The 17,898-nt window shown below is 46.3% G+C and overlaps 1 protein-coding gene across 3 annotated transcripts in view; it reads left to right on the top strand.

The window, feature by feature from the left end:
- Positions 1-1,920: 1,920 nt before the first annotated feature.
- ST7 (suppression of tumorigenicity 7) overlaps positions 1,921-17,898 on the top strand; it is a 140,003-nt gene continuing 124,025 nt past the window's right edge. The window contains exons 1-2 of one of the 3 annotated variants that reach the window (XM_072033509.1): positions 2,268-2,408; positions 6,746-6,995. Coding sequence is in view for 2 of the 3 variants with exons in the window: in XM_038179926.2 (XP_038035854.1) it covers positions 2,258-2,408 (151 nt within the window). In the remaining variant the exon portion in view is untranslated. Of the gene's footprint in view, positions 2,409-6,745; positions 6,996-17,898 lie in introns of all 3 variants that reach the window. The other 2 variants (XM_038179926.2, XM_038179932.2) reach the window with 2 other exon arrangements.

The raw sequence follows: 17,898 nt of genomic DNA, 5'->3' as shown, positions 1-17,898 counted from the left end.
TCTTTTTTCCCCCTATACATAAGAGAATGTGAGAGGAATATTTTAATTTAGCAGTAATATTATCATGGAATAAGGTTGTGGTTTTTTTTAATGTGACTTATGTCTTAAGTCTTTCTAACTGGAAGAGGAAGCAGAAAAAATTGAAATGTGGTTTTCTGTGGCATGTAATTTAACTATAAATGTCCTTTCTTGCAGTTTCTTTCAAAATGCCATCTGTATATTCTAATTAAAAAAAAAAAAAGTGGGAAAAACCTGTGCCAGTCTCACACCAGTGTTGCCGTATGGCGACACCTCCCTTAATCCGAAGATCCTAGCACCTCTGAATGCCCGAGCCCCAGCCTGTGTTGCCTACCCAGCTGCACGTCCCGTGGAACAACAAATTTGTGAGTCAGGGTGTCTTTGGTACCATAATAAGGTATGAATTTGTAAAACTGCAGATTTATTTTGCTGTAATGCTTTTTAGGTATTGTAAACCTGCTGGAAAAGCTGTGTTTTATCTATAGTGACTTCCTCATTGGCAGACTAGCAAACCCCAGGAGAGTGCAGCTATCATCAGTTCGAGCCATTTGACAGGATTTCTTCTTCTTTCAGTATTGCTTCAGAAATGCCAGCTATTTCCCAAGGTGCTGCAGAGCATTATCCCACTCCAAACAGACGGTAGAAGCTTAGAAGGGGAGAGGTCAAGACAAATTGAAGTGCACAGTGTGCAGTACATGCATGTTTGTAACCCTTGGGACATCAGAGAAGTGGGAACCAGTTACAGGGAATGGCCTCTGAATTTTTGTCACAGCCCGTTGACAAATCTTGTTTCATGTAGTATGTCAGTAGGTCATGGTAGAAGAAAAATGCATTTCACAAAAGTGCAGTTTTACTACTTGAAGACCGTGCTTTGTATACACTTTTTTTTTTTTTTTACTAAGACATTGGTTTACTTGGCCATGTGGTGTCTATCTTCTGAATGGGGAGCTTTACAGTTCAGGGTGGTGCTGAGCATGGTACACATGAATGTACACGATAGGGTGCACATAAAATTGTAGTTTTCTGCCTCTGATACTATCCTAGGAAGACTAGGCTAGGCAAAGAGACTGAATAAATAAATAAATAAATAATTAAATAATACAACTGCATGATCCTGATCCCACAAGGAACACTTTTTAGGGTTGAAGTTCTGCTGCACGGTGAGAACCTCAGCTGAAATCCTTGCTGAAAAATGCAAAGCCAAGCACAAAATAGAAAAGAAAGAGAGGAAGAAAAAAAAAAAAGAAAAAGAAAAAAGGGGAAAAAAGGGAAAGAAAAAAAAAGGAAAAGGGAGAAATAAAGAGAAAGGGAAAAATAAAAATAAAAATAAAAATAAAAAAGGGGGAAAAAGAACAAGAAAAAAATAAAAAGGAAAAAAATAAAGGAAAAAATAAAAAGAAAAAAAAAGAAAAAATAAATAGAAGAAAAAATAGAAGAAATAATAAAAATGAAAACATGAAAAAAGAAAAAAAGAAGAAAAGAAAAAAAGGGAAAAAAAGAAAAGCGGAAAAGAGGAAAAACGAAAAAGAAAAAAAGAAACAAAAAAATAGAAGGGAAAAAGAAAAATGAAAACATAAAAAAAAAAAGAAAAAAAATGAAAAAAATAAATAAAAAAATAAAAAGAAGAAATAATTAAAAAAAAAAAAAAAGAAAAAAAAGAAAAATGAAAACATGAAAACATGAAAAAATAAGAGACCAGAGCAGGCAGGCAGCCGTGCCGGTGCGCGCTGCCGGCGTTTGCGCTGCCGGGGCCGCCCCTGGCCGTTTCCCCGCGTTTCATCAGGCGCCGCCCGAGCCCCGCGCCCCGCGCCCCCCTCCCCCGGTGTCCCCTCGCCCCGCGGTGTCCCCGTCCCGGAGCCGCTCCCGGTCCCTCCCCGTCCCCCCGCGCCTCCCCCCGGCAGCCGGGTGCCGCTGGGGGCCGCCCCGCAGCACGTGGCCGGGGCCGGGGCCGGGGCCGGGCCCGGGGCGTTGCGGCCCCTCGGCTCGGCTCGGCTCGGCTCGGAGCGGGCCCCGCGCTGCCTCCCCCGGCGCTGGGCGCGGGCGGCTCCCGGCGGAGTCCATCTTAGGGCGGCGCGGCCGGGCCCAGCCCCGCGCGGCCCCGCGGAGGAGCCGGGCTCGGGGAGCGCCGCTCGCCCCCCGCACCCGCTGCGGGGCCGTGGCAGCAGAGAGCAGCTTCGGAGCCGGCGGCGGCGCCTTTTCTTTTCTTTTTTTTTTTTTCTTTTTTTTTCCTTTCCAAAACATGGCTGAAGCCGGGACGGGCTTTCTGGAGCAGCTCAAGTCCTGCATCGTCTGGTCCTGGACCTACCTCTGGACGCTGTGGTTCTTCCTCATGCTCTTCCTCGTCTACATCCTGCGGGTGCCCCTGAAGATCAACGACAACTTAACCACAGGTACCGCCACCGCCACCGGGACAGGGACAGGGACCGGCCCCGGGGGGGCTCCGGGGGGAGCCCGGGGCCGGCGGCTTGGCCCCGGGGATGGCGCAGCGGGGCCGGGGCAGCCCCGGGGCGTGCTTGGAGCCCGCAGCATCGCCCGGGGCTTCATCGCCCTTTCCTTCCCCGCCTCGGGGGATGCTGCCCCGGGCTGGGCTGCCGGCGGTGCCCGCAGGTGCGGGGGGGCTGGGGGCACCGCTGGGCCTTGCCCTTCTCCTTATCACCTGGGCACAGGTGAAGGAGCGCGGGGCGAGCCGGGACCGTGCCCGGCTGCAGCTTGTAGTTATCTGGAGCGTGGCTTGGCGCAGGGCTTGTGGCGGGACTGCTGTCAGAGAGCAGTGTTTTGCCCGGCTCCTCCTTGGCTTGTCAACTTCTGCCTCCTTTGGCTCTTCCCGCTTCCAGGGGAGCCTCCTGGCTCTGCCTCTCACCCCCCAGCCACTTCTGCTGGGCTTCCCGTGGAAACAAGTCACAAAGCTGCTGTTTGCCCCCACGGTTTCACGCTTTGTTTCCGTACTTCTGCGAACAACCCAGCGCTTCAGGTGCTCGGGCGGCGCGTTTCATTCCCAAGCCTCAGCCACAACCATCAGAAGCAATTTGCCCTCCCGTCTGCCTGCTCTCGCTTCATTTCCACGGCAGGCGTATTTTATTTTTTTGGTAAAAAAAACCCCGCTGAAGTTACGGGGCAGCGAATTCTCTCCGGGAGCTTTCCTAGCAGCAGGTGGTGTAGGCACGGCTGAGGGATTCAGAAGGAAGATTTTATTTGTGGACAACTCCTGGTTGCTTTGAAGGGCAAAACCAGGCTGGTTGTTACAGCGAATACGCCTGGGTTAGGGGGATATATGGAATGGAATTAATAGGTTTTCCTGCACCATTTGTGCTGTGTGCTGTATTGATTTAGCACGATCAAAGCTTTTATGATGTTCCTGATAAAAACTAGATACTGGATTATTCTCCTGAGTGATCAGTGTGCCGGTCTGCTGGAAGGCAGTCACTGTTGGGGTGGACTTTCCCCCTTCAGACCCGATAGGGCAATATGCCACTGGCTCACGGAATTGGCAGGAACCTGTGCAGTGTTAGCCAGCCTGGATCGGGCAGTTGTGTCTTGAAATTGTCCATTTTTCCCATTTTTTTATTTTTTTTCAGTTAAAAAGGCTGAAGAAATTACCAGCGAGTCCCAAAGCGTGTGGTGAAAATTAGTTACCGGGGGAGAACAATGTGGCCTTTGTGCATCATCCGGTCCTCGGTGGTGGTTATTAAAAAATCAGCACTAGCACTAGCGGGGAGTTTTTGCTGGTGGTGGGTGGGATTTTTTTTTTTATTTGTTAATTTTTTTAAAGCTCTTGTGAATGAATTAAAACCCTCAATCTTGTGATTCATTGTGGGTTTTCGTTCCAGTTAGTCACAATGGGATGCTGTCACTGGGGTAAGGCTTCTCAGAGTGCCGCAGCGACTGGCACCAGCTGCGAGACTCACCAAACTTAGCGCAGTGGTGTGAAAATAAGGGCATAAGCACTGCTAGCAAAAGTGCTGGGTGACGTAAAAAAATAATAAGGTGATTAAAAACAGTGACTGGGCATTTTCCCAGCGAGATCTGGATCTGTTGAGGTCAGTCAAGCGAACTGGTTTTCTGTGCCACCAGATGCGGACGTAGGCAGCCGAGAAGAGCGGTGCAGCCCCCAGGTATGGTTTGCACCTCATGAAATCGTGCCTGTGGCACGGGAGGTAGAGTAACAAGCGAGGGTAATGTTATTTCTGACATTGCCTGTGGTGGTGTGGTTTGGTTTTCCATGCCTGCCGTCGGTATTTTTAAAAGGAAGTTGGAAAACTGGAGAAGGCAGCAAAAAAGGGGTTTAAGGGCTGGAGATACGCAGTATGGAGTAAGAGACTCGACTGAGAGATGGCTAGGTTGCATTAAAGAGGTATTGTCTTGGGGAATTCGTGGCCTTTTAGTCATGAAAAGAATAAGACTTGATGGGTAGAAGCAGAGGGCAAACTCAATTAAGTCATAAAAAGTCATTAATTTTTAACAAGCTGTGGATCAGCTGCTAAAGGAACCTTTGGGTTTCCCATTTCTGAAAGTCTCCAGCTCGGATGGCGAAAGAAGAGTCACCAGTGCAGTGCTAAATCAGTTTTCAGCGAGAGCTTGTGCAATTGGCTGGGCAGCGTCAGCGGTCAGAGTAATCGAGGAAGGTCTCACCCTTCGGTCCAGTGGTCACTTCTGCCTTTATGTTTTATTAAGAACAAACGTGGAGCCTTTATTCCTCCTTTGAAGCTGGGCAGATGTGCTTGCCCCGAGCGTTTTATAGCTGTGGCCAAGCTGGTGGTGCAAGTTCGTCATGCCATGTGTTTAATTAGGCTGATGGGCTGCAGAGTCCCCGCAATTACAGGTGTAATTCCAGTGTCCGCAGCGGAGGGCAGATTGAGGCAATGTAGCCAGAGGGAAATCCAGTCTGCTATAGAAAAACTACTGATGTTAAACCTGATTGTTGTGTTTCATGGTTTTCACATTTTACTGAAGATCAATCGTAAAGGTCTCTGTGAACGGGAGAGCGCAAAGTGTTCCGGCTGCACCGTGCCCTGAGCCAGGAAGCGATAGAGAAGGCTTTGTGTGCCAGGTTAAAACATTAAATGCAGAATAAGTGGCTAAGGAAGCGGATGATGCCATCTTTCTCCCAAATAATTAAAGTAGACGTGATTGCTTGATATAAATAACGTGCTGTATTTTTCTTCCACGTTGGCACTTGCACAGTTTCTGAATGCCACGTTAATCCCAACTAAGACACACCTCTTATAAATATGTGCAGCCCTGGTTGTTTTTTTTTTTTTCTTTCCTGAAATAACAGTTTGGCTCTTTATTTGTGTCCTGAGGGGGAGAAGGGCCCAGCAGTTGAAGTTTCTGACTATTTTATTTAACCTCCTGGAGTGCAGCAGGAGGATGGATTTACTGACCGGAGCATTGACTGCAGCCGGCTCGTGACGAGGCAGACAGGAAGGCTCCTTGGAAGCTTTTGGGCTGCAGAGGGCAGAGAAATCAGGAAACTTTTTTTCCTGAAGGCGTGAATAATCAGAAGGAACGAGCCAGCCTGGTGTGGTAGGTGTCCATGTTGTGCCGCCGGCTTAGTGCGAGATGTCCCGACCTGGCTGCACTGCAGCAGGGCCCTGCACTCACAGCTCAGCGTCTGAACGAGGGTCCGAAGGAGGGTTTGTAGCCAGTGCCATGAGGGACAAGGAGTGATGTTACCTTGCAGGTCGCTCTGCATGGATGTGGGGACAGCAGCCAAAGGAGTGAGCACGTCGCTGCAGTTAACAGCTAGCTGCTCCTCGCCAGTGAGTTGTCTTCTGGGGCATGCTGTGTTTTTCTTCCTCTTCCTCCCTTTTTTTTTTCTTTCTTAATTCTGATGATCCTACTGAAATAATGACCAAGGATTTTAATTACGTGGGATCTGTGACCATGTAATGGGATTCTCTTGGAGCCCAGAGTCTGAAGTGCTGTGCCTGGTGCCAGCCATCTGGAGAGGGGAAGAAAGAGGCTGATGTGCAGCAAGGCTTGTAACACTAGCCAGTGCCAGATTACTCAATTACAGCCAGGTTTTGTGCTTGAATGGGCAGGAGAGCGGAGCAGACGTGTTCTAAGTGTTTCTCTGTTCCCTGTGAAATTAGGGCAACAACACTTTCTCTTCATCCAAGAGTCTTTTTGAAGACACAGAGCTGAGAGCTTCTCAGGCAGCCAGGTCCTACAGGAATCTGGTCCAGCTAAAGTACGTTTACTGATGTGTGCATCGCACAGGCTTAGGTAAATAAAGCACTTGGCCCTCTGCAGTAAAACTCATTGAACCTTCATTTTACCAAAACTATCCAGTACTCAACCAAACAAGAGAGTGGTGTGTGATTCTGCAAGCAGAAATACTGCAGGAGATGAACAGAGGAGGCATGAGAGGATGGAGCGAAGCACATCTCATCTCTGGGGAGAGACTCTTTATCAGGGAGTGGAGTGATAAGGCAAGGAGTAATGGCTTTAAACAAGAGGAGAGTAGGTTTAGATTAGATATAAGGAGGAAATTCTTTACCCTGAGGGTGATGAGGCCCTGGCACAGGCTGCCCAGAGAAGCTGTGGATGCCCCATCCCTGGAGGTGCTCAAGGCCAGGCTGGATGGGGCTTTGGGCAGCCTGGGCTGGTGGGAGGTGTCCCTGCCCATGGCAGAGGGGTTGGAATTAGATGATCTTTAAGGTCCCACCCCAAACCAGATTCTGTGATCTTTCTGATCTTCTGTTCATTGGTCTTCCTGATCCTGCAGATCTGCCCTCAGCGCTGGTGCAGCGTGCTGCTCTCCCGCAGGTTGCAAAGGGATTTAGCTCCCACTGGTCTCAAACCGTAGCAGCAGTAGAAACCACTCCCCTGTTACTAAAAGTCCCCCAGTGGCCGTGCTTTCCCCGTGGATGGCAGAAGGTGTTGGTTCTGCTCGTAAATTCAAGCCTGGGAAACTAAGCATGAAGGCTGGAAAAGATTAACCTGAGCGAAGCCAGGGAGTCACAACCGGATTAAACGTGAGTGAACAACTCTTTTCTTACTCCTGAACGGAACAGGACAGTTATTGTAGGTTCATGGGCTAGCAGGTAGTTGCCTGGCCTTTCAAAGGCAGCTTTTGTTGTTATGACGGGTGAGTTTGTGAGTGTTCATTGAGTGAACTAGAGAAAGGAGTATGTTACAACAACACAAAACATGGAGCAAAAGTCTGATTCCACCAAAAATCAGTGCAACTCCCTGAAAATGCAGTCTTGATTTTTTTTTTTTTTCTGTGAACTGGACTGTTGTAAATAAAATTTGAAATACATGACCACTCCTAGCAAGGCTGGCATACAGATTTCTAACAATAAATCATTCAAATTTCGTACAACTACAGTTTGTTGGTGCTTACGGTTCTTGGTTGAGGTAAAGCTTTGCAGTGCTTCTGGTCTCACTGACCCTGAATTACGTGTCTTTAACTTTTGGGTTTATCAGAGTGTAAATGGAGCTTTTCCTAAATAGAGATCCTTCTTTTCTGCAATCCTAGTGGAATTAAAGTAAATCTTGTTTTGTTTACTGTTAGCTTCTGTCTTCAGCTCTATCACTTACAGTCCTGTGAAGCAGTTGTAGCTGTTGCTGATCCTGCAGGCAGGCTTGAATGTGAGAGGTTTCTTTCGTCTTTTTTTTGTGTACGTGTTTTGGAAAAAATTTAAATAAATTTTCGGGATATAGGCTAAAATGTAAGAGGACATTGTACAGCATATTTAAACTGTTTTACTCATGTATGGTTTCAGCATGGTATGCTTGGAAATTCCCCCTTCATTCTTTGTGGAAAAGAATACAATGTGCATGAAAGCGGTGCCATTTATGGCAAAATTCTTTATAAACTAAACTTGGGATTCTTGCGGTGAAATGTGGAGGAAATGCCATAACAAAACCTGCTAGGTCAATTCCCAACGGATGCAGCATAAAATTATACAGGAGAACATTGGTTTTCTACAAATTTTGGCATTTTTTCAGGAATTTGATTTTTATTTGATTGAACATAATTTTTGCAGTCAGTGTCAAATTCAGGAACCAGGGTGAAGTCTGTAACAAATGCAAGGTTTTCTGAAAGCACTTATTTAAGAAATTGTCCTTCTTAGTACAAAAGTTCTAGAAGATTGGCAGCCAGTATTCCAGGGGAAAGTAGGTAGGTGAGAGCCTCCAAAATGCTATTTGATAAAATCTCAAGTGAATGTACTGAAACACTGACTGATAGATGACCACTGAGTTATACTGTGAGCTAACTGAAGCCTAATATCCTCCATCTGTTGATGAAAATTTTCAGAAGTGCTCCTAAACCAGCATATATGTAGTGGGATTTTCCCAAGGATCCACCGAGTGCCAATATAAATTTAGCCTGGAAGAACATAAGCCCCATTGTACGCATAGGTTTTTGGTCCTAATTTTCTGAGCAGCCATGCAAAGGCTATGATTGCAAGTTAAGAGGAACGATTAAAATAGAAACGTACTTTTTTGGCACTTATTTCATAAACAAAGCAAGAAGTAAATGCAGAAATCTCCATGGGAAATTTGCATTTGTGAAAGACAAGAAGCGCTGAGGGTTGTCAGTGCCTGCCTTTAGAGCAACACCTGGCAGAAATTAGGAAGATGGTGTTGCCTCCACATAGGCAAAACTTTTTTTGGGGGGAATAGTATGTCTGTATTTTAAAATGGATTCTGGAAATTGCAGTAATGTCGGAGAAGAACTGTGCAGAAACTAGAAAAAACACTTTACACCCATGGCGTAAGGGGGGCCAAACTGTTTATCTAACCACAGAGAAGCCACAGAGGCAACTTGGCCATAACTAAGGAGGAATGAGAGCTGTGATCTAGCTGATGGACATCTAGCGAGCTTCCTAAGTATTTAGAGGTAAAATGCATGTGTTGTGTTTGGCAGAACTGGGGCCACGATAATTTGAGGTCTGAAGAAGAAGCCTTGCTGTGAGGCATTTGGGGCATAATACGCTAACAGAAATAAGGTGTGGAGGTGTGGTTGATGAGACTGTAAGCTGTGTCATGGGAAGAAATAGCAGGTACTCAAAATGTAGAGGAGACAGATGTTACAGAAAGGGGTGGCTGCAGGCTGAATCCTGAGGACTTCCTACATGAAGGATGTTTTTAACAGAGATTCTTGGAAATGTGACCTAACTGCTACAGCAAGTGATGCTATGGCTTTGCAGCTTTGGCTATTAAGGCTGTCAGTGCAGTGAGCATTGCCATGCCCCGGTGAGGTGAGTGAAATCTCGTGGCCTGCCATAAACTGAGAGCTCAGTGTTAAAAACGCTGTAGTGTGGAGATTAGGAAAGAAAAGCCCTCTGGAAGCGTTGTTGCCCGTGCACAGGCAGGTTGTGCAAGCCCCGCGGCTGCGGTGGCTCCAGGATGTGCCGGGGCTCCTGTATGCAAGGGGCTGGGGTTTCCGTGCTCCCAGTCAGCCGACAGGCCCCGCGTGTGACTGTGCCTTGTAAAACACAGCTATTTGTCTTGCTGGCAAGTGGCAAAGCAAATAAAACAACTGAAGTGGCAGCTTGCATTGGGTGACCCAGCAGCTTGCTCTGGACTCAAATCTACAAAAGGGAACATCGCAGTCAGAGAATTGTGACTCTCAGAGTCACTGAGGTTGGAAAAGACCTCTAAAATCATCTTGTACAGCAGTTGCACTAAGCCAAGACTCAGTCTTTTCATGGCCAGGCTCATTGTTTACGAAGGCATTTTATGTTTGACAAAGTGAGGCCCCACTCCAAACACCTGTGGGTTTGTCAAATGCTGTCGAGGTTTGTATTGAACTGTGCAGGGAAAACACATGAGGAAACGAGGCCCTGGTCCTGCAGACCTTCAATGACATGGTTCTGCAAGCACAAGTCCTGGCTTTTACTGAAAAGGCAGTAATGTGTGTGAAGTCTCACAGACCGGGGCCTAAATAGCCCACCAAGGTACAGCCGGGGCCTGTAGCAAAACTGGGGGTAGAGGCCCCATCCCTTCCTCCAAAACCAGTTTTCTCCCTTGTCATTCGATGGTCACGTCCAACTTTTCTCTTTTTACAGTTGCCATTTGTCACAGAGTTTCAGAAAAAACTTAGCTGTGAGGTATTTGTGGGAGTGCTGCTCCTCCGTTACTTGTCCGAGGCCCCCTCCACCTGGTTTTAAATTCGCTCTTTGTGGCATCGGAGGCATCTATTGCGAGATTGTGTTATAAACTCGAGCTTGTCCTCGTGCCTGCGAGGTGTCACGTGGCCCAGAGATGCTGTGTCAATAGTAAGGAGTGAAAGTTGCCCTGTGATCTCCCAGCATGGACTGATGGCCTCTGGTGTGGTTCGTAGGCCGGCACTAGAGCAGCGTGGCCGCTTTCAGCAGGGAGCACCGAGCGTCAGCAGCGCTGGTGCAGTGACAGGGAAGAGTTAATGTCACGCTTTCAGAAGGCAGAACAAACAAGTTGTTACTGTTAAGCCCGAGGAAAAGACCTAAATTCAAAGTCCAAATCAAAACTCGCCAGCTGCTAAGGGAAGACAAAGATTTATTATTGTGTAGTCTAAAGTGGAGATTTATCGCGGTGGTAAATTCAGTGCTTAAGTGATTAAGTGCACTTAAATGTACCAATTAGAAGGATAAAAGCTATAGGGCAGAAACGAAATGCAGTCATCGTAAGATTCCTTTTGTGCACAGTGTGCCAGCTGCAACCAGGAGATTTAATTTCCAGCTCACTTTCTAGAAATAAACTTGGCTTATTAAATGTCAGGCCTGTTAGGTTGATATGCTGGTTCTTATGCCCAGCAGCGAGGCACTTGGAGATCAGATTTAAAGCACAAGAAATGTTATCGTCGTCGTCGTTTTATTTCGTAAGGCTGTCATTCATTTCTCAAGAAAACGGGTTTGCAACCCGAGACTGCTGTAGATGTTGGTCCTCACATAAATAAATGTTTTGATGGCACTGTCTGTGTGCTTTATGCTGAAAATTGTTTACAGCACGGCTCGGTCTGCTGCAAGGTTATGTGATCTATTGCTGTGCTTAATCTTCCATGTGAAATTTCTCTTGCTATTTTTATTTCTGAAGTGAACTCGATGGCAGCGTGCCTGGCTGGTAGATTTTACAGAGATCCCAGCTTAGAGTCCCAGACCTGCTTTTAAAAAGGAGGCTAAGCCTGACCTGTCGCAGGAGTGCTGCTGGCCTGTGGTGCCCTGCTGCTGTTAGGAGGCAGAAGTGTCTCCTTGACATCACTTGGCATTAGGGATGTGTCTGCCTGCTCCTTAGGCTCCTGCCTTGGGTCCCTATGTCTGTCCATGCAACTCTTTGGGTTAAGACAGGCCAGGAGCGATATGAGCACCAGAAAATCTCCTCAGCAGTAAATATTGTCCCACATGTTCTTAACTCGAATCTCCCTCTAGGAAAACCTGCCAGGAGTCTGCTGTTTTCGAGTGCTGACCACAGCTGTGTTAACAGCAGCCCCCAAAGCAATGGCTGGTGGGACACAACCCATGAGGAGTTCCCATCAGTTACAGGACTGCTGAAGCTGCCTGGATTGCAAGATTTGCCTGGATCTGGAGGGTGAGGCTGTGGCCTGTGCCACGGTCCGGGCTTTTTGGCAGTCTGGAGCCAGGATTTCCCAGCCTGATTCCTCTGCCTGCTGTGGTGGTGATGTGGGAGCTGTGCTGCGTGGAAATAAAGAGCTAGGGGTGGCTCTCTGGGTCACCTTCTCCAGTCCTCGGCCACATTTTGGTAATCTGGTATATTTTCGTAAATCCCTGTGCTGTAAGATGTTTCCAGAGCTGGTCAGAAAGCCTGTTCTAATTCCAGCCCGAATTTATTCATGGCTGTTTTGTAGGCATCTGTGCTTGTGACAGGTCCTCCTCTGGCTTTAAGGGCTGTGCTGCCGCTGTGAGGATTGCTGCCCAGCGTGTTCATGGGGATTTTTCCTTCCTAGTCCCTGTTGGAGGCAGAGCAAGCTGCGCTGGTCTGCTCTCATAAAATGCCTGTATTTCCGTGTTCGTTCTAGTTATATTTGACCTGTTTCAGTTTTCCATCCATTTCATAACCACGTAACCAGCATTGTACGTGGTATGCCAAGATAGGGCTCCATTAACTGCTGTTTACACAGTGTCATTAACGTTTCTCACCCACCACTGGAAATATTTTGGCATACATATATGGAGTTAAAAGTGCCTTTTTGTGTCAGCATGTCTCAGAGGGTGGTAGTACTGTGATCGTGTAGTCTGCTGGATGTTTCTGTCCGTGCAGCTGGCCAGCTGCAAGCAGCAGCTCTCGCTGCTCTCTCGCACTTTGCACCATTACCTTTGATCCAGTTTCCTTCACTGCAGCTTGCACGGGCTCCATTTCTCCCTGCATAATGATTCATTTCTGCTCTGTACTGGCAGCTCAGACCAGCTTTCTCCTGCACCCTTCTGGTTTTGGTAATGAAAATATTCAGGAAGGTTGAGCTGACAGCTTTATTAGCCTCTCCCTATACCCCAGTGCTTCCCAGCAAGTTGCAGTTTTCCCTCTGCCAGTTCTTCCCTCTCAGTTCCCCCCATCTCCTGCTTTAACAAACTTCCCATGTCACTGTGTCAAATACTTTCCTGAAATCCAGTTGGTTGGAGCTACTCATTTTTCTTGGCTGGCAAACTAGATATTTTTTAATAAAGAAACACATCTGGTTGCTCTGGCATGATTTATTTGTTTTGTGCTTTATCCAGTTTTTCATTTACCTCTGTTGCTTAACTTATTGTTATCTGTAAAATTGTGGAGTTTCACATAGTGCTGCTTTCTCAGTGGTGGTGTAGCATGGGTCTGTCTTAAATGTATGAGGTATTCTGGCATAGGCTAGGGATTTTCATCAGTATATTAAAACTGTCCTGAAACTTGGCTTTATTTTCCAAATGCCACTTCTTTCAGTAGGATCATTTATGTGTGTCCTGTCATCTTGCACTCAGCCATGTCTCGAACGTGCTGCACTCTTTGAATTTTGTCTCTGTTTCTCTCATCACAATATCTGTTTTCTTCCACTTCTTATTTTTTTTTCTCCACGTTTGACAGTTTTGTTCACATTCAGAAGTGAAACAAGTATTCATTTTGGTTTGGGGACTACTGTATTCTATTTCTTACCTTGCTGTCATGTTACTGACTTCACTGAAGCATTCAGTATCTGCTATTGTGGTGGGTTTATTTTGATAAATACTGTGTGGTTTTAGACAGCTCTATTACTCAGTCCTCCTTTTAGCAAATACAACTTTATTTCTGAGCTTTTTGTCATCCCCCCCAAGCAGTGGGGTATATTTGAACATCCTGGGCCTTGCAGGCGGTATCCGTACAGGGCTGATGTTGCCTTATTTTAAAGTTTTGGCTCTTAGAGACGTGTCTGTGAGGTAGAAATGGAATTTAACATCCCACAGTTATTTCGAGCAAGTCTGCTGATGGCTTCAAAGAGGACAGCACTTCAGCAAAGCTCCCACTGACTTAAGGAAACGGCTGTGTTGCCCCCAGAGTTTTTCAGCAGTAGGTCCTTTCAGGAGAGGCTGTTCTGCATGAGTGGCTCCCAGACACCTCCCAGCGACCTGAAGGAAGCCTGTGCGCGTTTGCTGTCTGCTTGTGGAACATCACGGGTATTGCGAAACTGAGAACTGATAGCAGTGCAGGGTAGATAGCGTTAAATATAGATATTTTGTGTGCATTGTGTCTTAGAAAAAAGCCTACTTGTCTAAACCTAAACCGCAAAGTTTCTCGGATGCTTTTAAGTTCAAAGAGTTTGGTAGGTTGTCTGCCCACGTGTCATTTTAAGTTCTGAAAGGTGCAAGGTAAATTTTCCATTTTACAAAGTGTTGTGTGCTTTCTAACAATGAGACAAATCTTACACGATATGAACCAAAGCAAGTGACTGGGAAATCACTCATCTGAAGGGTTTGGGTGATGGAAGTACTAATCTGCTCTTAGGTCGATCTAAAATTCCTCATTTTACTGCATCTTCATTATGAATCTGGTCTTCTGTAGACTTGGTGAAGTTCCTCTTGCTGTATCACAGAAATGCACATCTTGCTACACTTCTCTACTCTCTGCTCACTTTATAGCGAGGCTGCTGGGTGTCAGGTGTTTGTACGAATCAGATCAGCCACCAGTCCTTCGTTGTACATTGTCTCAGGGGCTATAGATGCTGGCCCAGCTTGGTCATAGGCGGGGCAGTACAACCCTCAGGGTCAGCCCAGGCAGTGGGATCTCAGACCTCTCAGTCTGGGTCATGTCCCCTTTGGGTCTTTGCAGTGGACTATGAGAGCCACAGAGGAGCTCTTTGGTTTATCCCAGGGTGAGCACTAGGGACTTTTTTAGCTGTTAAAAAACAAAACAAAACAAAACACACACAGTGTGGCGGTCCTCTTCCAAACGCACGAGCCTGTGATCCTCCTGCGTAGGCACAAAAGTCAATAATAAACAGCAAGTGAATAAAGAGAGGTCTGCCAAAATCTCTCTTGTTTAATTTTGTGTTTCTTTCCCTTTTCTAATCTAATGTGACAGGGAAGTGCTTAAGGGAGAGCAATGCCAGGAGCAACGTCGCTTTGTGAAGCCTTTTCCCCCAGACATCGCTGCTGTAGGAGCAGAGGAGGTCGCGGTGTCCCGGGGAGGCGCTCAGTGGTGCGGCAGCTCAGCTTCTGGGCTCAGCCCCTCGGGACTTCTCCTTGCATGATGTAGGAGAGCAGCAATCCAGTAAGCTGGCGGAGCTGGCAGCGATGTGTCCTGTGCAGGACGGGCTCTGCTGCTCTCTGGACCTGTGTGTGTACAGGGAAGCAGTACAGCTGTGTTCTTACCAGGTGTACCCCAGCCTGCCCTTTAGCTCCTGAATAACTGAGGGCTTTGTTCTCTTCCTTTCCCCCTCCCACCTTAGATTTTTATCTGCCTTTGGTCTTTAAGGTGTAAATAAGCTGGTATTGAAAGGATCTTCCTTGTTCCAGTTTGCAGTGTTAGTTTATTTGGGGTGTGTGTTTTAAACATAGAGGCTAGCATTGTATCTACAGGGTAATGTTTTGAGAAGCACCTGTGTTATTTCAAAACCTAGGTGCTTTAGTGAGCCACTATTTTTCTTACTAACATGTACTTAATTTATTTATATACTCGGTATAATAAGCATAGTAATAAACCAGAAAGTGCTTTGCAAGCAAAAGAAAACCATTAAATATCTGATATATGATCTAATATGTGCGCATTATCCTCTTCTTACCCACTCGCCAGTGTAATTCTGTACTGTGCGTCTTACCTGGTGATTTGCAGGAAGTTACCCTGCTGGTTTTGAATAAAAGTGGGTATTAATGAGAGCTGTGAGAACACCATAAAATAATGCTAGACCAAAAACCATCAGGCAGTTCACACAAATCTGGTCGTGCTGCGTTAGGCTGCTGTGGGTGAGCCGGTCAGCAAGAAGGGTACTGACTGCTGGCTCAGGTCCTCAGCTCTTCATAACCTGTGTGACCCTCTGGTCATGGCATTGCAGCATTTCACAACAGCAGATGAAAATGCTCCGAGTCTTGGATTCTGTTCTTAATTTGTAGTGGACAAAATAAATGACATATTTATTTACAGAGACCGTTGAGGTTACTGTTTGGCGTGTCGTTGCTGGAGTTAAGTTTGTTAGAAAGGATTAACAGAGTTGTTTGCAGAGTGGATAAAATTATAGTTTCAATTCAGCAGATGTTTCTCGTGCAGACAACTAACCAGGACCCACGGTACTTGCATTTCAGTCACTTCCATTTCCTAGCGGTTGCTGTTCAGATAGGAGCAGTAAGATAAGACTTCGCTAAAGAGCATCGGTTTGTGGAGTTTTTCTTTTTCCTCGTCGTTGCTAGCTCTCTTTTAGTCCCTAGATCAGCCCTGCAGCTGAGCCCTGGGGTTGCCTTGCCCTTGCTACCTTAAGCAGATCTTGCCTTGGTTACGCAGTGATATGGCAGGAGGGGAAAAGTCCATCTCCAGGCTCTGCACTAGAGGGCATCCTGTTAAAGACACATGAGGGATCTGTCACACAGCGAGGCGGTGGTGGCCTGTGGGAAATGTAGTCTGACAGGCCTGAGGTCTCCTTGTGGGTCAGACCTAAGGAGGGGTCATTGTCTGTCCCCGTTACATGTGCACACACCCGTGTGGGAAGCGTGTCAAGGGATGGATCCCCCTGTACACACACGGAGATCCCTGACACTTGTTGTGGTGCACCCAGTTATCTGCAGGGGCTGGGTAGGGGGCTGAGTGTTGTCACTCAGTAAGAAGTATGGTTGTAAAGTCATCCTCCAGCTGAGGTAAGGTAGGTATGACCCAGCCTTGGCCTGCGGAATCCACTTGTGAGATGGTCGAGATGGTCGGCATTGCTCTTACAAGGCCAGAGGGAAGCTGAGGTTCACGAGGGGTTCCTTGGTAAACTGAAGGAACAACAGTGACTGCAGTAAAATTCTTCTAAGCAGGGCAAAAAGCAGAAAATCCAGGACCACTGGTGTCCCCCTGCAGCTCGGGCAGCCAGCAGATCAGAAGCACGGGCTTCCCAACCCCACGGCCCGCTCCCAAGCAGAAGGCTGTCACCACAGGGGCTTCATGCAGGGATCCCTGCACCAGCAGTCCTGCAGGGATCACGGCTCAGGGGCGTGTTCCTGTGTTGTCCATAGGCTGGCTTCTTCCACACAAACACCAAAACTGGCTTAATTTCTTGAAGGTTCATCTTCTGCCCAGCTGATAAATCTCCTATATCATCTCTCTGAGCATTTTTGTTTGTTTGTTTTTGTGTATGTGTGCAAACATACTAAGGGTGGTGGCTATTTTTTGGATTTTTTTTTTCTCCAGCTGACCGGTTCAGACATCTGTAAATGCGGACACTGATGCAAGTCTTACAAAATGTCCCCTTTGATTCAATATCGTCTTTATAGCAGAATATTTATGCTGCTCATTTTTAGCATTTGACGTTTTTGTTAGTTTTTGTTAGGGATTTGTCAGGAAAGAAGTCACTGCCTTTCTATGATGCTTAAGTCTGCCTTGATAAGAGAGTAGATTGTTTTTTATAAATCATTGTGTGTTTTTTGCGTGTTTTTTTTTTTAATTATTATTATTTATTTATTATTTTTTTATTTTTGTAATCAGCCAATGTCTAGCTCCATTTATTCATTTCCTCAAGCTGCTTTATATTCTTTCTCTGGACCGCCATTGATATTATATGTATGCACAATAACATCATTTAAAAATGGGAGTATGCAGCTGTTTGCAGCTGCTCAGACAGTCAAAGCAGTCTCTTCGATATCAGTTGACCACGGAATACAGCACTTCAGCTTCACTGGGATTTTATCTGTGATCTTCTCTGGGGACTTTCAACTACATAGGGCTTCTGTATGGTTGTGTATCAAATGCTAGTTCCCACCTTTACCTGATCTGTCTGGATAGACCAAAGAGAAATGTAAGTAGCAAGAGATGACAAGTGGCATTGCGGGCATGGTTTGGAGTAGGTTGCAAGGTGACAAGCAGGTCTCATCATTTTTTAATGCCAGGTCCCCATCTGCTTCACGACTATTAAACTGATTTGTGTGTGTGTGGATTACTGCATGTGAAGGACTACCTCAGGGAAGGAGGCTTGCAGTCAGGCATACTGGGCAGAAGCAATTTGAATACTTAAAATATATTTTTGTCTGGCAAAGTGTTATAGTAGGACCAGTTTCAGCTGTGATGTGTTTTTATAACACATATTCATAAATGGAACAAAAGTATTCATTAGTGTATATCAAGGCAGCAGCATACATAAGAGTTTAGAGAGGTTTCAAAAAGAGAATACAAAAAAATAAATTTGTATTGCTAGCAGTGACTGTCATGGAGTGCCAGGGCTTAGGGCTAAGTACTCTGTTCCAGTGAGTCATTATCTCTTAGCATAATAGTTCAGCCTTTTCCTCTCTTGCATTAAATATG

This window comes from Anas platyrhynchos, chromosome 1, assembly GCF_047663525.1.
Source record: "Anas platyrhynchos isolate ZD024472 breed Pekin duck chromosome 1, IASCAAS_PekinDuck_T2T, whole genome shotgun sequence".
Taxonomy (NCBI): domain Eukaryota; kingdom Metazoa; phylum Chordata; class Aves; order Anseriformes; family Anatidae; genus Anas; species Anas platyrhynchos.
This window is presented reverse-complemented; position numbering and strand designations above follow the sequence as displayed.